Source organism: Calidris pugnax, unplaced genomic scaffold, assembly GCF_001431845.1.
Source record: "Calidris pugnax isolate Ruff unplaced genomic scaffold, ASM143184v1 scaffold60, whole genome shotgun sequence".
Lineage (NCBI taxonomy): Eukaryota > Metazoa > Chordata > Aves > Charadriiformes > Scolopacidae > Calidris > Calidris pugnax.
The window spans coordinates 4,017,796-4,044,295 of NW_015090831.1; the positions used below are offsets into that span (position 1 = coordinate 4,017,796).

Genomic DNA, 26,500 nt, shown 5'->3' on the forward strand with positions numbered 1-26,500 from the left:
CATTAAGAATGTTAGATTCCTGAACCCATCAGTTAGTGCAGGCCTGTTTTTTTAAAGTGTTTGATCAACACCAATTAGCGGACTTTTCAGTGTAGTTGGATTGGACCTTCCTTGAACAAAGAATATTAATTTTGTTACCTGTGGGTGTGTGCCTGTGTATGTGTGCGTGTCTTGCCATCATTATATATAATGCGTGTAAAATCTGTTCAGCAAAAGGCAGAATATTTATATAGGTCTATTTTACTGAAATTCTGCAGATGCTCTGTGGGGTTTAAAAGTCAGCGCTGTGACCAGAAAGTGAACCCTTGTGATTACTACTGTCAGAATGAGGGAATTTGCACTTTAACCGCGTTTAATGAACCGAGATGCAAGTAGGTTTAACCTTCCACTTAATGCTGCACATTCTGTGACATCATTTCAGGCCACAGCTCATTGGTTCAAGTCATGCACATTCACATACATTTCACAATATATACTGGGGGCTCGTTTCTATACTACACACTTACCCTTTGATAGTTGCACTGATGAGTGTATTTAAACATACTTTTGAAGTATCTGTATCATTGGAGGAAGAAATAAAAAACTTTATTTTTTAAGAAGTGAATTGAAAATACCAAAAATGCCACTTTTACTGTTCACACTTTTAGATATTTTACCAAGTTAATCCTACAGAGCATAAAGATTAGCAAACAGTGAGTTTGCTCATGTTCTGTAGTCCAGACCTGACTTCCTACTTCTCATCTGCACGGGGAAAGGAATGAAGAGCTATTTAAGTACTGCTACAGGACTTAAGCTTGTATTCATAAGTCTCATTGTTAACTTTATAGAAATATGCTGTAAAATGGAAAATGTTAAACAAAAATAGGTGAGCAACATCACAACTTTGACTTCTCCTCTGATAAATTAAGCAAAAATAGGTGAGCTACATCACAACTTTGACTTCTCCTCTGATAAAAAAAAAAGTGTAAAACAGATACATTTGTATGCTGTATTTCTTTAAAGGATTTTATGTCTATTTCTTAAAGACAACATCTTAATCCTCATCAGGCAAAGAAACAATCTTAGTCTTTGAAAATGCTGTAAGGCAGATACACAGGAAGATATGATATGCCAGTCAGATGAACATAGCTTTACTCAACAGTTGTGATGCAATAGTCAGAAATGAAATCATGAGCCAAAGACCTAGAGTTGGGTTGAAATATGAAACTTGAACTTTAATCTTATCTTATCTAAATGTGTGGTTTATGAAAACATAATGTGCTGTGGGGATGGGACGTGGTTGTCTGGTGGGTAGCAATGACAGTGACTAGGTATGGTGAATAATCTAGGTTTTTTTAAAAATATGTTCACAATTCCTTTGTCAGCGGTCTCAAGCAATGAAACTTTATGACTTGAGCTATCATAAGTCCATTGGAAATGAGATTAGTGTTCTGACTACCACTTCATAATCTTTGAAGAGTATGGAGTGGGTCTGTTTTGTTTGGGATGTTGTTCCTTGGAACAGTCTCTGTCTCTGCATATCAGACTTAGGTTTTCAAAATAAATCAGCCCTAAGAGCAACTTGTTGCTACCTATGAAGTCATGTATTTTAAGTATCTTTCCTCCTTGTTCTCTAAAATGTTCTTAAGAATGTAACAGTGCAAAATTTCTTGTGAAACATTCTAATGGGTAAAATAGTCTAAAAATAGAGCATTGAGAATCACTTCTGAATTTTATGTACTCTCACAATTCTTAAAAATATTTTAACCATTTAAACTTTTAAAGTTTTGTGGGTTTTTTTTATTTAGTGATGGATTTTTATAGAAAAAATATATAAAAATAACTGTGGAGTTTTTTAATATGAGATTTTATAGTCAATAAAGGTTAATTTCTGTTTCAACTGGAGTCAAAACTAACATATACTGACAGTAGGATTTCAGCAAAGTTAATTGAATTAGGAACATCCTCAGTAGCATTGATATCTATTTTTCTGGAATTGCCTGTTCTCATGATCTTTTGATCTGGTTTGACTGTATTTACTGTCAAAATGAGAAAAAGTATTAAAAGCAAGGATTTTAAATCATGTTTGAATCTCTTACTTAGTCTTTGAATTGATAACATGAATTTTAACCTCTCAGAGCTTCCGTGTGAGGCCAGATGCCAACAATGGCAAGAATTCAGGTTAGAAAAAAAAGGTATCATAGGATCTATAGGCCCAGCAATCCTTTTTTCCTACTTCTCTAACTGCGTAATTGAAAGAAGCGTGGAGACAGATTGCCCGAATAGGAATTTAGCTGAAAAGCTGTGCTGCCAAATGCTTCTTTCGGATAGATGAAGATATTTTTTTCTTCAAGATACACTGCCCAGGACATGCACTAGTCAGAGTTTGGAATCATCTATAGAAAGTAATGAAACAGGCTTCAGAAATCCAAAGAAAAGTATTAGCTTTCTAAGACAAAAGGAGAGTCTTTCTTTCTGAAAGCTATAAACACAGAAAAGTGGAAAACAAAGGCTTGAAGAAGACAGAACAAAAATGAAATGGTGGACTTGTGCAAAAGTGATATTAGTCTCCATTTTCTTTCTTCCAAAAAGTGAAACGCTAATACCCAAAGGACTATTTTGTTGATGAAAGCTGTGGTTCCTCCTTTTGAGAAGGTCATGTTCCACAGAAAAGACAAGAAAGGAATTGCAACATTTTTACATAGTGATTAACTTATTTTGTTTATTTATTATTTATTCTTTCTTACTATTCCCAAGATTGCTTTTATTAGGCACTTGTACTATACAATAGAGTGAACAATCCAAGGTCAGGTTAAAAAAAAAAATAGTAGTAAAGCACATCAGTAATATAATGACTTTTTGCAGAACTGAACTGTCCTTTAGCTTTCATCTTAGCAGGGTTATCTGAATATAGTTTTGGAATATTTTTTTATTAAATGTATGTGTCCTGGTTTCAGCTGGGATAGAGTTAATTTTCTTCCTAGTAGCTGATATAATGCTATGTTTTGGATTTACTATGAGAATAATGTTGATAAGGAAAGGTGGAAATGTGGAAGAAAAGAAGGGGGTAGAGAAATATTAAATTCAAGTTTCTCTTCAGTGTGAGGAAACATTCCAGGTGAATTGGTAATCAGAAACTGAAGTTTAAATCAAACTTTAGTAGAAAATTCACATTCAGAATATAAGCAGAAACAGAATTAGTGTTCCTGTTGCCTCCTTAGACTGATTGCTGGGTTAGTACGGCCACTGTTGTCTGTGTCTAGGAACTGTTAAGAGAATCCTCTAAATTGTATCTTTCTTTATGAAGACAAGGTGGCTTAGAGGAAGAGAAGCAAATAGTTGTTTGATGGAGTGGAAGACAGTTACAGTGCTAGAGAGGAAGAAGCATAACTCCGTATATCTCAGTTCTCCTTGCCAACCTCAGTTCAAGCTCCAGTTGTTCCCAATACCTTGTGTTTTTCTGGTATCAAATTAGTTCTTCAGCAGAGCTTGTTTATAATTATATCAACCGGACACAGGCGTAGAGAACATCAGGAAGGAATGAAGTAATCCCATGCTTCACGAGGGTCATTGTGTTGGGGAAGAGGAGCCTCAAAGATTTGCTCTGTAAGTTCTGCTCCATTGTTGGGGAAATGGTTTATCCCTCCAACCAGCACATGTGGCTGTGCTATGTGACATCTGTCTCTGAGAAACACATACCTAAGGGCTGATGTTTTTCTTAACCAGTCTCTGAGTCCTGGCTTTTAGAAGAAAGAGGAAATGTCTGGGTTTATTGTCATTCAGCAGGAGCTCCTCTCTCTCTCACAGCCTGATCAGTTGAGAATGCAAACTTTATACGTAATCAAGCCCTTATTATCATTCTGTAAAGACAATAGAGAATAAGACTTATCTGTTCTAAAGGGCAATCCTGAAGCCATAATTATGCAGAGGCACTATAAGCCTATAAGAACATACTCTTCTTTTACCAACCTGTACTGTTAGGGTACATTTTTATTTTATCTTCCTATCTGAACATTTTTTTTAAACTTGAATGCATTAAATATTGGGTGCATATTGGAAATAGAAGTTGTGCTTTCATCTAACCAATTTAGGAATTAATTAAGGCCTTACTGTGGCTGCATACGTGCCACCAAAAAAGTTGGCCTCCAGTTTCAATGAATACTCTGTCAGGTTTTAAAAGTTACCGAATATACTGTGATTCCTTTTTGGATATAAGGTCCTACACAACTAGATAAATAATTCTTAGCATTATTTTTATGCATATGAAGAACCCTCTCCCCCTCCTTGTTGTTCATCTTGCTTAATAGCAAAGGCTGTGAGAGGATTTAGTATCAGAATGTTAAAATTTGAGGTACTGACCTTTTCTAAAAAATGTACCACTGGGGGAGGTCTTTTAAAGAATTATTATCTTACATATAGTTACTGTCTTTTCAGCATTTGCATACTAAGTTTTACCTGGATATCTTTAGTACTACTCACTAATGGGTTGGGGGGCTGTGATGTGTATAATGCTAGAAGCACATGAGAGATGTCTGAATTGCTCCAGTAACTTCCCAAACCTGTTGAAAACAGAATGAACAGGAGATCAGATTCAGATGGGAAATAATCAAGCAATGCTTTTTCTATGAGTTTCACAAACTGTCAGTTCCATCTGTTCTGTCAGTCTGTCTTTTATTTTAATAATTACCTTTATTTGCCTTTCTGTTTCCTACTCGCTAATCATCTAACTGCATAAACATTCCTGCAAGAAAAGCAAGGTTTAGGGAGAGATTATGCCTTGTATGATACCAATGAAGAGTTGGAAAAAATTGGTTGTTGCATAAGGAAAGCTGTATCAATTTCTTTAGTACAGAATATTGCTCCCTCTCACCTGTTTCTTTTATACCTTAACCCTAACAATACTTTGTTATAATTCCATCTTTTTCTTCATGTTACTATAATTATTTGCATCTGCACATAGATGTGGTCTATTATATTATTATTATTATTAGCATCTGCAAATAAATATGATTAAAGCATAACCATCTTATACTAGGCATCCTAGAAATATAATGAAGGATAGTTTCTCTTATAAGTTCAAGATACAGAGATAAACAATCAAAACCAGTAGAAGGTACAAATCATACTGATTCCTATCCTAAAGCCAACTAAATTTAAAGAGAACTTTTAAGTCCTCTGATAAACTTTTAAGCAATGCTGCATGACTGTTTATGAGTACTTTAAGGTGAAACGTAAGATTATATTCTGGTGGCTAATTAAGGGGTTAGTAGTTTATTCCTTCTTAGGTTACTTTCTGCATAGTGTGTGCAATTCTGTGTGTCTACAGCTCAGAGCTTCTGCTTCCAAGGTGTCATCAGAAACAGACAGAGGAATTCAGAGGACAAAGAACAGCATTAAATTAGTTGCCTGTGGCTGGGTGTGTCGAGTACTCAGAGGGCTTCAGGTTGTGTGTATTCTACTTCTACATTAGAACACCAGTTCCTCTGTAATGAAGAATAAATCATCCTGAATAGCTTAATTGCTTGCAGTAAGCAGATGCATGATTTTGAGAGCAAATTAGGTAGATAAAACAGTGATCTTTCAGATTAATTAAAAGGCACATACCATAGAGGAGCTTGAATGACAGCATGAGTTTGGCAACAGAAGAAACTGAAAAGTGAAGGATAGAGAAATGATAAATTACTTCATTTCTAAACCGAGAATTTTGGTGGAGTAATAGTTTAAAGACAATAGTGAAAAAATGGGGAGAGAACAAGTTTTGGAATTGCTTAAAAGTGATACCAAGAAGCTTGAACTTGGAAGTGGAGACATGAGCAAATTAGAAAAATAATTCCTGCAGAAAATATATAAATAGAAGAGATGTTCTTGCCAGCTTCATGTCTAGTAGGTTGCAGAGAGACACGTTGTGTGGGGGAACATGGGTGTGTGCACACGTGTGTGTGTGTGTGTGTTTTTCACGGGAATCAGAAAGAAAAGAGTGCATTCCTCTCAGTGGAGGAGCTTCCCTCCAGCTCGTATTTCTGTGGTGCTGTACCTTTCTCTGGACATTCCTTTCGTGTTGAAGAATCTGAAGAACAGGTTTTATGGATGTCTTGTACAAATGCCGTAAGTAAGTGGAAGTTCATAAACAAGTGTAAAACTGAGAACTATCACAAACCTCTGTTCAAACAAAAAGGTTGTGGACAAGAAAGAGACTGCACTGTGCAATCCCCTGGCTGGTGCTTTCTGAAGGTTGAGTAGAAAAAGCCACCGCAGGTAGAACAATTGCAGCATTGAGTGGAGTGCCTAAGAGCAGAAGGCAATTGTAACCATGACAGGCAGGATAAGTCAGAGAACAGAAAATTTTATCAAGTATCTTGCAATAAGTGTTTTCCATATGATTTCCTGGGGTATATTTAATGAGCTCCCCAATTACAATTACAACAGGGATTTTACAGCATTATGCTAGTTCTTTGAGAGCTTTCTTTTTTCAAAAATACCTTTGTTATAAATGTCTTGAATTTGAACATAATCAGCAGGTTATAACTTTATATTATAGGCAATCTTTCATTCAGGTTGTATCGCAAACTAGTATTAGTTCAAGAATTAAATGCAAACAGATGTTTGAAGAGTGATTGACAAAGGAAGAGATGAGAAGACCTTGGAAAAGAGGAGTATGTATATTTTTCATTGAACATCTACTAGCTAGGCTGTAATGCAGATGTCCTTTGTCCATGGGTTTAAAATTGTTCAGATAAAACTTGCTACTGCCATACATCACCACTTACTTTGCCTCTGTGAGGAGAGAAAAACATGGTTTGTCTTATACCTATTGATCCAGTCATTTCTCATTCTTTTTTTTTTTTTTTTTTTTTTTTCATCCTGGAATAGTTAATGCCCATGTCATCTGTCTTCATTGTTCTTGTATTGGGTTTGTGTGGCAAGGTTTTATTAGTGGGGGCTACAGGGGTGGATTCTGTGAGAGGCCTCTCCTATGTCTAATAGAGCCAATACCATTGTTTTTTTTTTTTTTTTTTTTTACCATTTCAATGTCTTCTCTTCCTTTTGCTTGGTCGCTCAGTAATTTCAGCTACAGTAATAGTCATCTAGATATGCTTAAATTTTATATGTTTACTCTGTGTTAATATTAATACTTGTATTGCATATGCACTGCTATTAGGATTGTATTTAATGACCCTCAATAACTTATTTTTCTTTTATTTTTTCATGTACATTGTTACTAAATTTAAGATACTTTGGGTTCCTCAGGAGTAATTTTCTGTTCTTTTGCCTGCTTTTGGATTATGCAATTTTCTTATTCTTAATATATTGGATTGCAAGGTAATTTTAATTTCATTTTCAAGTCACATTGTGAAGTTTCTATTCCTTAGCTTCTACATTGAATTCCTTCACTTTGTTTTCCTTATAAAGATACCAAGTGATGCTTATTAGAAAAAAAATACTGAAATGTGGTCTGTTCACATATAAAATAATTATGTAAAATTTATTATTTCAAATAATTAAACCATACAATATAGAAGAAGGTACAGGATGTGCTATTGATCAAAATGTATGTGTTTTTTTTGATATCTTATTGTTATTAAAGTTCTATGTAAATTGAGTGTTTATCTGTGAGTATACATCTATAATATCAGCTGCCTGTATGAAGTATTGCTAAATTTATTATAAGGAATACGTGTTTGTTTTTATTTTTATATCAAAGTTCTATGTAAATTGAGTGTTTATTTGTGAGTATACATCTATAATATCTGCTGCCTGTATGAAGTATTGCTAAATTTATTATAAGGAATAGTTTAGTGATTTGGTTTAGTGCAAGGATTTTCTCAGCCTACGTCATCCTACAGAGTCTAGGGGGGAAAGGGGATTAGTTTGATTTTCATCTTTCAATGCAATTTAACACAGATACTAAATAACTATAATCCAAGTGTTCTCTCCTTTTACAAATAGTTGTAATATTGATGAAAAGACATGTTCCAGTGAAATTTTAATGTAAGCGTTCTTAAAATAATGAGGCTGGATATTTTCATTAGGATGTTTTACTGTACATTGCTATCTATGCCGTGACTAAAAAGCAAAGCAAAGTTAGAAAATTACTTTGTATAATGAAGAAATATCATTTATAGGTAAGAAATACTTTAAATGCCCCTTCCACCTCTATTTTTTAATGACTGTTGCACAGATTCTGTTATACTTCTAAACAAATCTTTCAATGCTACTTTTTTGTCATTTTTTTGATGCACACTGGTATATTGAGTTGGAAAGCAGTTGTCTACAAAAGCACTTTTAACTGCATATTATGCCTGCTGTATTATATTTTTATGACAATGCCTGTGGCACAAAAAAAAATGGAAAAAAAAGAGTAAGAAACACTTTGAATGCCCCTTCCATCTCTATTTTTTAATGACTGTTGCACAGATTCTGTTATACTTCTAAAAAAATCTTTCAATGCTACTTTTTTGTCATTTTTTTGATGCACACTGGTATATTGAGTTGGAAAGCAGTTGTCTACAAAAGCACTTTTAACTGCATATTATGCCTGCTGTATTATATTTTTATGACAATGCCTGTGGCACAAAAAAAAATGGAAAAAAAGAGAAGCAAAACAAAAAAAAATTGCACACTTCCACCAAATTAGCCATTTTACTACTTTTTTTTATCTGTTCAGACATTTCATAGTCAAATGGTTCCTTTTGGTCAAGTGCCCATATAATTGAGTTTAGAGTGTTTCAGTGCACTGACCTGTAAGGGTTATACAAAAATAGAGACAGACATTTTCTCTCATGAGTAGATTCTGTAACAAAAGAGTAATCAATCTCTGAAATATAAATATCTTAATTACTAAGTATTCCTCATTACAAGTGGGACACCTGTATAATTTCAATTTAAAGTTTTTGAAAACATCCTTCTCCTGTAATACTGTTTCCTCAAAATAAATAAATCCTGTAGCATAGGCATTCTGTATCTCGGAACGTGTGACCTAACCAGTCATCTCTTTCTAAATGCAGAACTAAATTGTATCAGAGAGAGCTGTAGCATAGCTTTATTGATGACCTTGGCAGCAGACCACATACAACCTTTATTTATTACATTCCATTTCAGTTTCTATATTGGTATTCTCTATGATATTGTTGCTCTTTGATCTGTTCACCGATCTTGTTGGAGATTTGCACCTTAAGATGTTCACTGTAGTGCCTGCACCACTCAGCTGACTCCAGCCTGTCCTTCACTGTCAAGCTCCCCATCTGTTTCCATCTGTATTTGTTTATGTGTAGCTCAGATTAGGCATTATCACTGTTCTTCCTTCACAGTTCTTGATGATATGAACATCTTCGATGAAACCAGTGGCTCTGTGTAGTTCTGCTCTGTTAAGGCCTTTTTGTTTGTCCATACTGCAAATGTCCTATCATCACTGTTCTTCCTTCACAGTTCTTGATAATATGAATGTCTTCAATGAAACCAGTGGCTCTGTGTAGTGCTGCTCGGTTAATGCCTTTTTTTGTTTGTCCATACTGCAAATGTCCTATCTCTGACCATACAATTCTTGGCAACACTATAGAACAAAAGCTCCTGGTACCAAATGATTTGAAAAGGTACAAAATGCTGGGCATCAAATTGAACCAGAAGTCAGTTCCCATGTTAGGTACTGAGCAGTCCAAGTTTGTGTCCGAATCCCAGAAAAAATTATTATTAAGAACAATTTCTGTCTACGGTATCCAGAGACAATTGAAACTGGTTGAGACCTGCTCATTTCCCATGTTCCTACATGAACAGTTGTCCATGTCCCAGCCCCATCATTATTCATGTGCCTGCTCATGGCTAATTTTCTGTGTCAAATTCCCTTGCAGACAGCATACCTTTCCCCTGGGCTTTATTTCTCTGTCTATTCTGTCTGCCCAAGACAAGTCTTTAGGAGCTTGCTGAACCATAAAAGGGCAATCATTTTACCTCAGAGTATAGAAGGGAATGACTGCCACCCTGTCAGCTTCAGTTCCTTTGGAGCTTATTGGAGACAGCAGACATTTGGAAAAAATGAAAATGAAGCGGCCACCAGCTATCATGTTTTTATGAGACTTTTATCAAATGCCTCAGAAATGTTTCGATGTTGCTGACTTTTACAATTAGAATGCCAAGATAAGAAAAGAACTGCTAATATTCTTATTCTAATTTGTTTCTGTGTTTACCGTATACATAGCTGTAGGATTTCTTTCTTCACCAGCTGTTGTGGTGTCATATCTACTGTAAGATTCTGAAGAGCATAATTGTACATTATGCACAATTTTTTCATAAGCTTATACTTGCATGCTTCATGGTGATTCTTTTCCTAGTCTCACTATCTTATATACTTTAAACTGTTTTAAGACAGATTTATAGTAATGATTCTCTTATGCAGCAGGAGCATTTGAAAGCTTCAATATAAGGATTTAGGTACAAAGTTAAGATATGTCTAACTCTCAAAGAAATATTTCCCTTTCAATAGCGTAGCATTAAATGAAAATTGCCTCTCATAACAAGCTTTAATCACATGAGCTGAATCCCCAGCAGTGACGATGCAAAACTTCCACTAAGAAATATAAAGACTTTATTTCATGGTTGTCATATGCCAACAGTCTGGATTCCAATAGAATATCCTAAGTATAAAGATTTATGGTGTTTCTTTACAAGAATGGAGATACTTATTTTGCAGCCATATGTTGAATATTGGTATTTTGAAAAAGTTAGTTCCTTGAATAGTGTCTTAGTAAGGTAAGCTGTCAGTGTAATCTTTTCTGTTTGATATAATTGCTAAAAAGAGATCTGTAAAAAAAATGGAACAGATCCATCTTTTAAAAGATTAAAATCATGTGTTTCATGTGACTTAAAATGTGCTAAAGTGGTGCTAAGCAGGAGTGGAAATTTCAGTTGGGTTCAATTTTAAAATATATGGTGGTGAATCATAATGTGTATAATCAATTAGAAACTGGGCGGTTCGTTTGCAGTCAGAAAATTTAAGTGTGTATTTACCATGTTTCTTTAAGTAAACAAATTTATTTCAATAAACATGAAGAAATTCTAAATTATAATGCAATTTATCTATTGTGTGAAAAATTTTGAATCAATTACCAATTAATAAACATGTTTAATTTAAAGGCCACCTGTGCCTTACCTCTGTAGAGTTTGAGCTAAGCCCATTCATAACATATCCTACCAAAAATTAAATTAGTTCCAAAAAAAAATTCAAACTTGATATGAAACTCAGTAAAGAGATTTGTCTGACAGTTGGTTTGGGCTAGAATAGATTTAGGAGCAAAGAGAGAAACTACCCATTTTTATGCAGTGTTCTGCAAAGACAGGAGTCAAAAGCATCACCAGTAAAACTGGGTAGGGCTCTCGTGTAAGAATTCCATGATTTTTATCTGGAATATTTTGTACCTTTCCAAACCTTTTTGTATTATAGAACAATGTCAGTCATTAAGCATGTCTGATTCTAAACTCTGCAATTTGTTAAATCCTTAGAAAGGCATCAGGTAACAGTAGTTCTTAGAACTGCGTGCAAGGTAGTGCTCTATTGCGTTTTCCTAAAGATAACCCACACTGAAATTCATAAATAATTCAAAAATACTTAGAAAAAATATAATTCATTGCACAATATGCAACAGAGGTAGATGAAAAGTGACTATTTCCTGCCTTTTCCATAAGGAGAGTTTGCGGTTCTGTGGTAAACTTAATTATATTTACAGCAGGATGAATAAGCAATTGAATTTCATTCAGGTATTTGTTTCCATTTTTGATGGATTTGCTGAGTCTGCACACATGGGCTCCTTGTGTTTGCTTGTATGCATGGAGAGCATTCTGAGTCCCAGTTGAAGAAATATTTGCATATTGATATTCACACAAAGAAATTATAGCAGAATAGCTTTGTGCTCATCCAGACACCTGGCTCATGAAGCATATATTCTGAACATAAACAGTATTCCAGGCCCTCTGAAGCCAGTAGATACTCCTGTCCCTTCAGGACAGCTCTTTATGCTTTAACTCTCATACCTGCTTACACACACATAGGTATTTCTACAAATATGTATCTAATTATATAGTTCAAATTTAAAAAAGATAAAGCCATTGTAGAATTTTTAGGAACACGTTTGAATCTGAAAGCAAAGAAAAGGAGAACTTCAGTCAAGTTGTGAATATTCATCAAAGATAGGTCTTTGTTCAAGTAAATGATTACAACCAGGTCTGCAAGAATTTTATTCCATTTTAATTCCAAACATTGCATTATCTAGAGCAATGGGGGACAGCAGGGCTGGGGAAGGAGCCAATGGCTGTGGGTACTGTAGGGCACGGGATGCATGTAGTAGTTTATGCCCAGTCACATGCCTTGTGTGATATGGACGTGGCCGTTGGAGCTTCTAGATCAAAGCTGACTCTAAACCAATATGGAGACAATAAAGTGCCTTAGCACATAAATCCTGCTGGACTAAGTTGGCTGGGTGTGGGTCCACCTCAAGTGTTCCTTCCTTGCTGCATTGTAGGAGTTGATTGGTTTAATGGGACACTGATACGCTGTTGATTATGCCTGTTTTATTATTCAAGAGTTCTAGAAAAGGACTCTGGCATGAAGATTGCAGTGATAATAGCAGGAATTGAAGATAAAAAGCTGTAGTTTTAAACTAAAAGCCTACTCATAATGTTGTAAGTGCCATGACAGAGTATTGCTGACTCCTTCCATGAAGCTTACTGTTTATTTTGGAGAATCACTGTTGCCATTCACGTAGCTCTTGAGAAAATGCTGGTGGTCTCTTTAATAGGTTAGTGTGTTAACAGCTGACATCTATTAACTTTACCATCTTAATTGGATCCTTTTAGATGTTCAGCCAACTGGTCAGGCACACAGTGTGAGAGGCCAGCTCCCAAAAGCAGCAAGTCTGACAATATCAGTACAAGTAAGTATTTCAAATAACTGCTATCACTTGTCAAATTTAAAATTTCAGTTTAGAAATTTTAACCTGGTGACATAATGTAAGTTTGTGTCATGAAATGTGCTGGTTACCTGTATTTAAAAAAAAAAAAAAAAAAAAAAAAAGTTAAAAAGAGTAGATATCTCTTGGCTTTTTGATTGCCTTTTGGTGTTTCATGAGATGGTTTGGATCTGAGCTGTCACTCACTGCTTCAAGGGCTAGGCTGCGCTTTTCTTAAAGAAAGTGTATCGAGTGGCAAGCGTTTGGTGATATCACTGCTGTGCAGAGAACTAGTACGAGACCTCTGACCATTTAAGTCCTACTGAAAGCATCAAAAATAGAGTTGTAGGTAGTGCATAACTTTTGCATTGGCTGTCTGTGGAGGTTTGAATTTTACCTACTGTGACAATCATCCTGGAAGTTAGAATAGCTCCTCTCGTATTATTATTTTTTTTTAAACATGTCTGTAAGCATAAAAGTCTGGTATTGCTACACTATTGGCAGTTTAAAGTGGACAAGGTTCCCTGCAGTGCATTGAGTATGCTGATGGTACCCTGCTGTATACCTCTCCGTCACACTTAACCCAACTCGAGCAGTAAAATGAAGCCCACTATTCAGGTCAGCTCGAAGCTTAGATGAAATCTTCCTAGAGATCCAGAGAAGTGAAATAACACTTACAAGTTGAAAACAGGCAAAAAAAGCAGCCAGAACCTAGATCAGTATTTCATGTTGAGGGAATACCTGCTACAACTCAGGAAATGGGTGTTTGCCTTGAGCCTGCTGTTAGACCCCATGGTCACCAGATGGCCATTCATGCCTGGTGGGCTCTTTTTCAGAGTTCTTTTTTTAATGTTTACCTGCCAAGATGAAATGAACCTTTTATTTTTATTTTTTTTCTCCTAAACAGAACTTAATCCACTTATTTATCAAATGTTGTCTCAAAATAGTATTGTTGTAATGTCCTTTACATGAGGAATCTTTGTAAGATGAAGTGAACTCAGGATGCTTCAAGTATTTATTATTACTTCGTTTCAGGTCTCTGACCACCTGACTTGGTTTTTAGTAAGCCTTCCAGAAAAATTCAAGGCATCTTTTTCAATTCTTTGTTTAGACTGTTTAATGTAGAGCAGAGACTGCCAACAGCTTATTTTTTTTTTTAATAAATCAATAAATTTAACCAATGAAACCACCAGCAGTATTTTTGTTTTCCACCAGTTAAGGATTGTGATATTGAAAGAAATGCACATAATTCCTCATTGGCTTTATACTGGCATCCTGTAGTTTATAAAGGCCAGTTTTTATAACATAAAATTATTTTTTGCATGTGTTCCTTTATTGCCAGACACTTACATGAAAGCTAAGGAATTATTAGAAGGGTACAATTGCTGACCTTATTTTTGCAGGTAGTCTCATTTCAGTGAAGTTATTTACCAAAATAACATTAAGCCCATTTTCTTCTTCCCTGCTCCCTCCTCTCCTTTAACATCGCTGTCTGATCTGTGCACTGTTTTTCTGCTACATTAAGCATTATTGTAGTTTCCTTGATTGCCTATATCAACATAACCAAATTATTGACTCTCGGGTACAATGCAGTAAAATGCAGGAATGCACCAACCATCCAGAAATGAATATTGCTTACTACTTTTCATTTTCCCCCAAATAAGAGTAAAAAATATATGTAATTGCTAACTATGGAATTCTTCAATCAGAGCCATGCCTACTAAGTGTTTTAAATTAACAGTTGTGTGACTTAACTACTGAAGATGATGGTAGTAGTTAAAGCCAGTGGCCACGTGACTCCAACCCAGGTTGTTCAGCAGTTCCTCACACCTTCATGTGGTGTCACTCCAAATGAGGGCAGGGAATTAGTCCAAAATATATTGGTATCCTTAAAGAGGAAGCTCCTGATTTGTTGATAGAAGTACTTGAGTGTGAACCATTATCTGTAATGATATGGGTTTTTTTATTGATCACCATTAAAATCTGAAATCAGTGAAGCTCATCACATGAAATTCCATCTGTTGGTGAAGGATATTTAATTTTTTTTTAATTAATTTAACTGTTTAATGGATGTGAAGAAATTATTAGATGTAGCTGTGAGTATTCAATGATATTTCTTTTTCCAATTTTAGGAAGCATTGCAATCATTGTTCCTCTTGTTTTACTGGTGACTTTGATTACTACTCTGGTAATTGGACTCTTTCTTTGCAAAAGGAAACGAAGGTAAGTAATTTTGTATTGATGTATGAAGTAAAAAAGTGAATCTTTAAAGTATGTGTATCTTTTTGATATAAAAAATTCCCTTTATATATGTTGAGCAGATACATAAAAAAAAACCACAATAGACAATCAAAAACTTGGTTCTGGATGGAGCGAGTTAGTTACATTTTCGTTCTTGCTGGAGTAATCATGTTTATTATTTATAGTTATATTCCATACACACTAGAAAAGAAAATTTAGTTCTTTTTTTTTTTTAATCCAGTTTTCTCAATCCTGCCAAGGCTGTATAAGTGTTAATAATTTTATCCAGAGACCTAGTAAATAGAATTATTAATGTATTTCATTGGAACCACATAATTAATAGTGTTCATGTCTATAAATACTTTCAGATAGAGCCTGTGGAGAATTTCCAGTTTCTAGTTACAGTTCACTTCAATTTATTTACTTTGATTAGTTGTTTTCAATTTTATATAAGTTATAGCGAGGATGGAAGCAAAGTTCAAAGTATCTGCTGTAGACTCTCGAGCCTTGTCATCATTATTGTATTTCTTTAGTATCTTGCATAGGAAGCCAAATTCCAGCACTTACCAGTAAATGTTTTGATTTTGAATTTAGTTGCCTTTGAGCTGATAATGAGCTTCGGGAGTGTAGTAGAGGTTTTGATTTTGGCCACTTCTTCCTAGGCCATGTCAGGTGGCAGGGGTATTAGGGGTGGTTCTACTCTGTGCAGAAACCTGAGAGAAATGCTAAATTTCTCATGTTCAGAGAAATGAGAAAGTGGTGTTAGTGGCAATGCAGATTTAATAAGGAAAGATTCCAAATAATAAGGATGTGGCCAACCAGGGAAGACCTGGGCTATTTCAGTCCTCTAGATTAAAAGAATGTTTTAAGTTACTATCATCTAACATCATGGGTAGCATCCCCGTGCAAGCTGTGAACTAGCAAGCATTAATTATTAAATCCTTTTTGAAAAGCCAACAAGATATATACATTCCCTGACTATGGTGTTAATAATGCTGAGTCTTCCAGGCTCCATGGATGTCATCACGTTTCTGTACCTAAAGATCAAATTTAGTGATAGCAAAATCCTAAAAACCAGTTGCTGGTCTGTAATTTTTTTAAGTGGAAGAAGTTGTTGAGAATAACTTGTTAAATAATACATCTTCGGTAGAGAAATAGAATTAACCTCAATAAAATTTTCCTTAAAATTATATTTGAAACTGCATTTTAGTTTGTTTTTTTTTACCTCTTCAAAGACTGTCAAGTATTTGGTATAATTAGGTATAGGTGTTCAACCCTTGTACGCTACAGATAAGTGCTTATTTTAGGAAATATTTTTTCTGTGCCATTTCCAAAAAATACAGATCTTTTAGTGCACTGGATTTCAGACACCGACTGCATCTTTCTCAACCAGAAAAAAGGATGTGACTATTAACATCCTGACTGTGACCTCCCTATTATTCCCTTGTAATTCTAGAGAACATACTGCACTGGGGAAAATTACCCTCTTGAGGTTATTTCAATTGCTCAGACTAAAAGCACCTCCTTACCTAAAGAAATGAATTCAGCAAATAAAACAATTCAAGTCAATAACTTACCTTTACTGATATATAATTCAAGGTTAAAAATAAGACTCTATCTTTTATTAAAGTTTGGAAAAATTCGAGTGGAACTTCAGCTTTCCAATAACACTGGCAGCAAATACAAACTGGAACTATGAGAAGTTCATGCATTTTTAATGCATCGTAATGAAACCATTTGCTTGCCCTTAGATTACAACTGACTTTGGGCAGCTGATTTCAAGTGGGAGTGAAATGAATGAGCAAGGGAACATGACTCCTATTCGCTCCATCTTCATTACTGCAGGGAATCTGCAATGAATTTGCCAGGCTTTCCTTGAGAAGTGAGGGAAGTCTGGAAACAGTAGGGGGAAGTCAGAGTTACAGACAATGACTGAGCACTTTGTATGAATTCATATCACTGCAGCCAAACTGAGAAAAACAATAAAAAGCTACTCCTAGCTTATGTGAGATCTACACACAGACTCAGGTTGCGCTTGGCTTGAAAAATGCAAGGATTTTCTGATTGTCTCTGCAGGAATCACTTTTTCATCCTGTTGGTCTTGATGATTAAAGAGAAGCAAAATAAAATTTGTAGTACTGTAGGATGAAGCATCCAAGAAATTACTTGTCAAGTCACTAGCTGCTTTTCCTTTTTTATGTTTATGCATTACAGGACAAAAACTATCAGAAGACAACCCATTATAAACGGAGGAATAAATGTAGAAATTGGCAATCCGTCATATAACATGTATGAGGTGGGCCATGATCACAGTGAAGGTGGTCTTTTAGCCTCAGATTTTACTGTAAATGCAGAAAAGGTAATTTTTTTTTTCTTTTTCTAATGGCAAAATCACAACCTATTTTGTCTTATAAGGTTTTGACTTTAAATGTAATTAATAGAAATGTAAACCAATGGCCTTTGGATTTAGCTACATGATGAATATAACGGCAAGTTAGTTTTAATTAGTACGTGTATTATAACAGTTGTTTTGCAGTCTGATGCTTGCTGATGGACAGTATTTCTAGTACTTGCGTTTTACCAAAACAGACTTTAGACCTAAACTACAAAATGAGGTTTTCGTCATAGACAAAGCTGCTTTAAATTGCCTAATCATAACCTATCTTTTTAGTCTAGCTGCAAATACTGAATGGAAATATATTATTGTAGAGTCTACCTTTTCAAGTGTGAAAGAGTGTATTTATACATATGAGCCTAACTTATGTCATATATGAAAACTTCCAAAAGCATAAAGAATTCAGAGTCCTGGCTGGACAGATAGATGAAATGTTTACACAAAGCTAATAAGTATTATCATTTTCTTGTAAAAGCTGCTGTCACTTCTGCAGCACCACTCTTCAGTGATTGAACTCCCTGAGTGATGTGACATGGGATGAGCAGGGTAATGCTGCGATATCTTTCCTAGAGCTCTGTAATCAGACATACACCAAAGGGCAGGCATCATTCTGTGGCATTTCTGACAAAGCAATAACCGGATTAAGGTTAGCTCTAGGAATGACATCGCTGAATCGCATAGTCAGTGTGCTGAATACAAGAGGTAAGCTGAAAATGGAGTTACTCACTGGAGGAAGGGTAACTGAGCCAATGCTTATTGTGAAGTCTGCCTCTAATCCTTCATGGAAAATAACTATAAAATGCTGAATTTTATTCTCTTATTGAATACAAGAAATTTTCATGCTGAAAAATACCTGTAAGTAGTTTTTTTTTTAAATTGTAGATCACTCTAAAATAATGTTTCTCATCAGTTCACTGTTTAGTTAACAGTGTTGATAAGTACACATGGAAGATGCTCTATTAGCACAGAAACTAAAATTTTCTGTTTATACAGGCCAGATACATAGGGGGAGGGCCCACTGCATTCAAGCTTCCCCACACAGCTCCATCAATCTACCTAAACTCTGACTTGAAAGGACCACTATCAACAGGGGTGAGAAATGATGATTCAAATCCATTTCATTCCACCACAGCCCCTTTCTAAAGAAAATGTGTCTGTCATTTTAGAATAGAGGCATTTTCTGTTTGGTTTTAATTTTTTTTGTCGTCTTTTAATGGCAAGAAGAATGACAGTAACTTACATATTTTCTATTTGGAATAAAGGGTTACTCTCTGCATACCAAATTTCATCTGTGTACCCTTCATTGTAACATGATCTAAAACTGCAAATGTGTCGTTGCAAAGGAATGCAAAACCAGTGAGCAACATGATTCTTTTTCATAGCATTATATAAGTTTAATGTAGCATACACAGCCATGTGTCTTGATATATTTGCCATTTATGCGTAATTACAGGCATTTAATGAAGTTTTTTCAACTGAAAGAAGTTCCCAAATAAATGAAAACAAGTCCAATAACTTTAGAGGAATTTGATACACACCAAAATGAATAATTTCCTCTACTACTTGCAATAAATTGTTCCGCTTTCAATCAATTTGTATCAGAAAATAGTTATTTTTAACACATCTGAATTTGACTACATTTTGGCATGATGTTTGCAAACATTGAAATTTAAAATATTAAAAAGGGACATCAATATGACATTCATTTTCTTGTGCCTCAGTATATATACTCATCCTTTGTGCCATTGGCATTCTTGTACGATTGTATGTTGTATTTGGAATTTTAACAATTTGTATAGGTATGATATTTCTGATGGAGCACAAAACCATGGATGATCAAAACTAGACTATATGCCCATCTCTAACTCTTTCTGTTGTTCAAGTCACTCCAGTTACTTTCTGTACCTCCTTGTACTGCGTTATGTTATCAGTACCCACCCAAAGAGGTATCATGAGACAGAGCCCATTATTATATATAATTTTAATAACTCCATAAAGTACTATATAGATGCCAATTGTCTCTCTTCTGTTGTGGTTTTCATCTTTAATGTTGGCTGTCAATGCAATAAAAAATCCTGTCAATTGAAATAAAACTAAATTTCTGTTTGCCTAAATTTCTGATTAGAATCATTATGATAAATGTCATAAAAAAAGATCTCTAACTCAATGGGGAGAGACAGGTATAACTGAGTTTGCTCTCATAAATTACTACAGCAGTTGATTGCAAATTTATGTTCCATTAATACAGAAGAGTAGCTGCTTCTTTCTTTTTTTTTTTTTTTTTTCTAAATAAATGTGACTCACCTTTTTCTGCCTCCATTCCATGGAAGTGTGAAACACCAAGCAATCACTTTATCCTCTGTAATAAATGGAACAGGCAGTTTTTAACTAACTGAGTAGCTGCCATACCTAGCCAGCCTAAGGAGTATCTGAATCCTGAGTTCAGAATTGGTATCAACCAATTGGGAAAACAAGAATGAAGGTTCTAGACATTTTTCATTCCTTGTTACCCAGGGTGTATTTGCAAATCAAGAAACCTACCCGCTTCTGGCTTGAGTAATTTAAAGTTTAGCCACTTCTTATGTACAAGAAATTAATTCTTCTTCTTACAAAACAAATTAATTTACCTATTTTATAGCTTACTGGTGTTCCACTCAGTATTTGTGTAAACAAAGCCATGCTGTTTCATTAATTATGAGAGAGAGGAAAATTTTGACCATAAGGTACCCTTTCCAGTTGTTATAGGTAAAAAGCTGAACATCTAGTTGGGTAGACATAGATAGGTCTTCTATGAGACAATAAAGGCACAGAGTATAAAGACATTGGAGATTTTTACGTGATGAACCTTGGATAGTGCTTTCTCCTTAGCATGAGTGATAGGAGAGTAAGTTTTCACCCTCGTTATACATTGCTCTGCTTTCAGACTCAGGAGATTTCTCATAAACTGAAGTGCTTTGCAGAATTAAAAAGGGACTTGGCCTATACTGAAGTAGCACTCGTTTCAGTAAATTTATTTTATTACAGTCCAAACTACAAAAACTGTTGAGAAAATACTTCTCAATCTGTAACTACTATGATATATTAACAGTTATGCTGGTTTATTATTAAAGTTTAATTTACATTACAAAAGTACTGAATTTTTGGTCAAATCATGTTGTATATTTGGGCCACAGAATTCGAAAACATGGTCAGCTATTGATGGGATGCTGATGTCTTAGAACAGGTAATATATGGAAACTGTTGGTTGCAGTTTTCTCCTGTTAAACTTGTCACATGGTCTCACAGTGCACCTTCTCTATAAATTTCTTCATATCTATTCTGAAATCTTCTAGTGTATTAAGGTGGACAAGTCAACTTCAGAGACATTTTTCAAGGTTTTTGTTTTAATTTTTCTCATTGTTTTTATGGGTTTAATACCATAATATGCTGCATGTCATATCATTGATTATTTTAATAGCATGTCTCTTCATGAATTTAATTTTTAACTAAATAATCAACTCATTATCAGGTTTGCAGAAGTCCAGGTATTTTAAATATGTCCAATTATATTTTACGTGTACTTGTTTTTACTTTAACAAAACCATTTCCATTTCCATAAATGTTTCCTTTGGTTTAATCCGACTGTTCTAATGTATGTTTGATTTCTCTGCAGACAACAAATTACGCCAATCCAGTATATGCAAAGTTATACATGGATGGACAAAACTGTCGAAACTCCTTAGCAAGTGTTGATGAAAGAAGAGAACTCCTTCCAAAGAAAATAGATATCGGGATAAGGGAGACTGTGGCATAATGTGCTGTAACCTTTTATACTCTGTATAAATGTATAAAATATAAGGATTACTTTTCTATGTACCAACAGTATTATAATTGTTTTGGCATCAGCATTACCTCTGTTTTTTGTTTGGTTGATTGTTTTCTGGGTTTTTCTTTTGCTGATGACTTTTGACTGACCATTTGTAAGGTATTTTTATGAAAAAGAAACTGCACTACGGTACAATTTACAACAATGCTGCTGAAATAACACACCTTTAAATTTGTTAAAATTGCAAACAACATATTCGTTTGTAGCGTGAAAATGAGCAATCTATTTTCTATGAACTTTTTTGGTTCTACTTAATCAATGAAGATGGTATCTGCACTTTTTCATTATGTAGTCTGGAAGCTGTAGTACAGTGTGTAATTTTGTTTATTTTAAATGGTGAAAGAATGATTGAATGGTCTACTCTCTTCTTTGTGCCCATTAGAATTTCTCTTCAGATCCTGATAAAGCTAGATAACTTTTCACAAACAAACATAACTTGCTTTTGAATTAGCTTTAGGTTGCCAAGAAGTAAACAAGACTATAGAAATGAAACATCTAATGATCTGCATGAACACAATGATTATGTTTCAGAAATTCAGTGACTGTACATGATATACTAAACATATATACCATGTAAACAAGCTTTGTATTTATTAAAACCTTATAGAACATAGTAAAGATATATCTTGGAAGCTGAAACCTTACTTGCTGTGGGACAAAGCATATGAACTCCAACAGTCCTGTAGGACAGTAGCCACCCTAGAGCACAAGAGGGCATTGCCTACACATGCATTATATGTTTATTCACTTAATCACGTGCATTACTTATGGATTAATAATTCCCCAACACATACCAAGCAGTAGGGAAAAGAAACAAACCCCAAACCTTAAGCACACGCAGGTGATCACAGCATTCAATTTTGACAATCACAAAAAAGTCATACCTGTTTAGAGATGTTCAAGAATACAAAACACAGCAGTTTCTTTAAACGAATATAAACGACTGTGATATTGCTGAGTTAAAACACAACCAAATTGCATATTAGTGAAACCTTACCTGAGCCTGAGTTTCAATAGTCTGGGTTAAATATCAAAATCCAATTATCGAAAGTGAAAAGCATCAGTATCAGTTTCCAGCACTTGCTCTGACCTGGTCTGCTTTCCGTTGTTGCTAAGAGGAAAAGTCTGACTCACCTTTTTTAATTTTGATGGAAATAAAGAATACAATTTCTTTCAGGTTTGAACTGAATCGAAATATTTTATACATAACTTTAAAGGCACAAAAGACTTATTCACACATATACTGTGGAGGACTCTTCCTTCCTCTGCTAGACATGACTGACTTTTAGCTATCATAATATATTAACCTAACAGATTAAATATGTTTGTGGTTGCTCTTTATTCCCTTTGTACAAGCATTACAAAAATAACTGCTGTTTTATAAAAGATTTTTGTTGTACTATTGTGCATGCATACTACCTATTTCTAAACTTTGCCATATTGGGGCCTTTATAAAACTCTTGGTTTATGTAATACTAGTGCAATTTTGCTTGAACAATGTTATGCATATCATAAACTTTTTCAGGTTCTTGTTTAAGTACATTTTTTTAAATTGAACAGTATTTTTCATTTTGGTTATAATAGTCATTTTGCCTATGTTTCTACAATGAAGTGTTAAATACTTTATAAAAAAATTGTTGACTGATTTATTTAAATGAAAATCTACATACTTAATTCAGTGTGTTGGCTAATTTTTAAATTTAACTTACAAAATGAGAACTAAAGGAGAGCAAATTGAAGAGAAAGATCATTACTTTGTACAAATGGATAAATTCCTTTTCTTAATGACAATTTTTGCTTTTTATGCAACTTCTATTTCAATGTTTTTGCAGCTCTGCACATGTTCGAATAACTTAGGTGTGTAGCTGTATATTATGTCAATAGAATTTTAAAACTATTTTATTTTTTATAAAAATTCTGTATTAAATAGTTTCATACCACATGGCTATGATTCCACAGGTTCTGCCTTTATTCCACTGACATCGTCAGAGATGGATTTGGCCCTCAATTTTTTGCATAATTACAGTTGTTATGAGGCGTAAGTAGTTGGTCTTTTCAGAAACGTTTCTGTTTATTTTCTGGCAGAGGATTTCATCTCTTTAATGCTTAGGTACCTAGAATTAAATTTTAACTGGTGAATACAAAAGTTACATGAGTTTGAAATCATGAACTCTTATACGGACCCGAGGAAATTTATTTATTGTGATGTCTCATGTTTCATTTCAGTGAGACATTTTTATTTAATTTACACTTGCTTAAATGTAAACTATTTTAAAAAATTAAATGTATTTATTTTTTTAGAAATGCACATTTGATGTCAGTGGAGCTATTAGATATTATATTAGATCAGAATCTGGTCTTAAGTTAATAGGCAGAATTTTGATGGAGATACTGAGCTCTACCACTGCCATGCCTTAAAGGTCTTTAAATTACACATCAGTGTAATAATCCCCAATGGGTTTTTTTGTTTGTTTGTTTTTTACTTTACCAAGGTTCTCCATAGGAACTGTTTCCCACAATCTTTTAACAGCCCCAGGGTCCCTAGGCTCTCTAGCTGTGCAAAACACATAAGGAGCTGGAGGGTGAAAGATTGAGAACATGATCAATAATCTATACATGCATCCTCATAAGTTCAGTAAAATAATTTTAGGCAGGAAATTCTATAAGTTTTTACAAGAAGCAAGAAAAATTTTTAACTTTCTACATTTCCATAGCCTTCTTGCTGTTGGTAGTGCCACAGATTCATGCGTGTTTTAAGTTCACATAAGCTTAGACAAAAAAAAATTGGATAAATGTGCCTGTATTGCTGATTAAAGCATCTGTCTCTTCAGGGTATAGTTGCAAGGCTTTTTGTGGTTGCTTTCCTGAAGATACTGATGACATTTCCTGTGAAATGCTAGTACTGTACTATTTCACTGAATTCATCAGGGTAAAATTTTTCTTACACAGTGCTAATATTTTTCTTAGCAACGGGAAGCCATTTGGGGGTTCCATAAATATCAGGTATTAAAATTATTCAGAGAAATGGAACTTCTGATAAATCTAACCCTGAAATACACTGTTCATTTACTTTTTACTCAGAGGCTTAAGGAGTTGTTCCGGGTTCCTGGGTGACAGCGATACAGTTTTATGTATCTTTTTACTTTTATTACCCACATTTTCATTCAACAGAAAAAAACCCAAACATGTAAGCTTGAAGAGTAACATGATGTGCTCCATCCCAAACTAGGTTCTTGAATTTTTTGCTGAATGGAGAAACTATATGCAAAATATATGAAAAAAAGCATTTGTGCCAAACTTTATGTAGTTGTGTCTAACAGATTTTTCTTTTCCACAGAGGTTACACTGGTATATTTACATATAACAATAGAGCAGTGGAGACTCTGCCTCATGACAGACCTCTTGTTCTGTGCAAGAGTTTGCATAAATACTAAATTATTACAACAAAATTTCAAAATGACAAATTGAGACGGGTAATGCTTGTTTTACTTAGATTGGTCATTTCAAACAACTAAGATCCCCAACATGAATACAGTCCTGTTGATAAACATGCTGGGTAGGGCATTTGAGAATATTTATTTTTATGTGCATTTTTCAATTGGTCTTTCACTTCTGAGACAGTCATGGGGTTTGATGTTTGCAGAAGGTAAAGCTTTGTAGCGGAATGTCTTTAAAACTTCCACCTAACTTTGTTGTCTATTGGGGAGATTGTGGAGAAGCTCCTAGTATAACAATAATTTATTCTTTTTTTTATCAAGCTCTTAGTGACATATCTCCAGTCACATATGTGATAAAACTTTCTGGAAACATATTTCAGAAAATTTGTTTCACATAAAAGTGCATAATGTATTAGCGTAAACCCCAGCATCTTCTCGTGCATCCCCCTTTTTGGAGGATGAGAAGATGATAAAGGAAAGAAATGTCAGTGATAATAAAAGGTCCTCAAGGTAATCAGCCTTAAAAATAAAGACATTTTTCATGTGGAACAAGCAGACCAACAGTGAATCTTGTCTGTCTAGCCCTGGGCATCTCTGCAAAGATATTCAGGCATTTAGAATTTTTCAAGTCTTAGATGAGCAGAAGTATGGCTGACGGAGGGAATGATAATTTATCATCCTAGTTCTCTAATTTATCACGCTTACCATCTCCACGTGTGTGAAATACTGATCTGATGAAAATAAAGGTTTCTAATTTAGTGCCCATTTTGTAAGATGACAAAAAGGAGCAAAGAAACATAAAGCATCTTTTTGCTTCCCTATGGCAGTTGCACATCACTTAGTAGATGTTGTGACTCTCATGACCTCTGACAGTGGTCTTCAAAGTAGTACTTGAATAGAGGGAACTGTCCGCTGGTCTCAAGAGGATGTTGAATGAGTTTTTCCTGGAAAGAAGATAATGATACTACTACCACTTCCAGTACTGCTACTCAACCTAAAAATGATCTCTTTTTGTCCAAAAAAAAAAAAAAAGGTAATTTTTAAATACCAAGATTTGTACATATACACAATATGTATAGTATCAGAACTGATTTGTAGTTACTCTGAGTAAGAACTTATTTTCACAGGTGAGTAGAAAGGAAGGTCTGAAACTGGTATGGAAACTCAAGGGATATGGTAATTTAGGATTGCTATTAAGGTCTTTAAAAGCGAGTGTTCAGCCTGGAGGAAAAAAAAAAGGGATTATGCAAGCTGGTCACTGAATTTTTCTGAGTCTTAAATAAACAATCTTGGACATTTCAAGAGTTGGCACCCCAAAAGATTTTTAAAAAAGATCTGTGTAGTCAAACAGTTTCTCATGTCAGTAATGCCCAAGCAGCAATCTTCTGCCTCGTAAGCAGGTGTGTGATGATTCGTTAAACAGAATAAGATAAGTACGTGTAGATTCACGGCAGGAGATCATCACAGAAGAGATGATCTGCTCAACAGGTTGGAGTTCAGCCACTTGAATAGTTCAAGAGGTTGGGAAGGGATGACACTTGAGCCTCGGGGAATAGGTTTCCACCTGCATCAACAGCCTGGAAGTGCTGGTGGCCTCTGTGTCAGGGGCACACACTGATCTCTGTAACAGGACAACACCTAAATCAGG

General features: G+C 34.7%; 1 protein-coding gene across 1 annotated transcript in view; it reads left to right on the plus strand.

The window, feature by feature from the left end:
• Window positions 1-23,049, plus strand: part of LRP1B (LDL receptor related protein 1B) — a 618,836-nt gene extending 595,787 nt beyond the window's left edge. Inside the window, exons 89-94 of the mRNA XM_014941128.1 lie at window positions 258-371; window positions 12,823-12,899; window positions 15,047-15,137; window positions 17,370-17,514; window positions 18,544-18,642; window positions 21,203-23,049. Of these exons, the coding sequence (XP_014796614.1) occupies window positions 258-371; window positions 12,823-12,899; window positions 15,047-15,137; window positions 17,370-17,514; window positions 18,544-18,642; window positions 21,203-21,343 (667 nt within the window). The 3' untranslated portion in view covers window positions 21,344-23,049. The remainder of the gene's footprint in view (window positions 1-257; window positions 372-12,822; window positions 12,900-15,046; window positions 15,138-17,369; window positions 17,515-18,543; window positions 18,643-21,202) is intronic.
• Window positions 23,050-26,500: the final 3,451 nt, after the last annotated feature.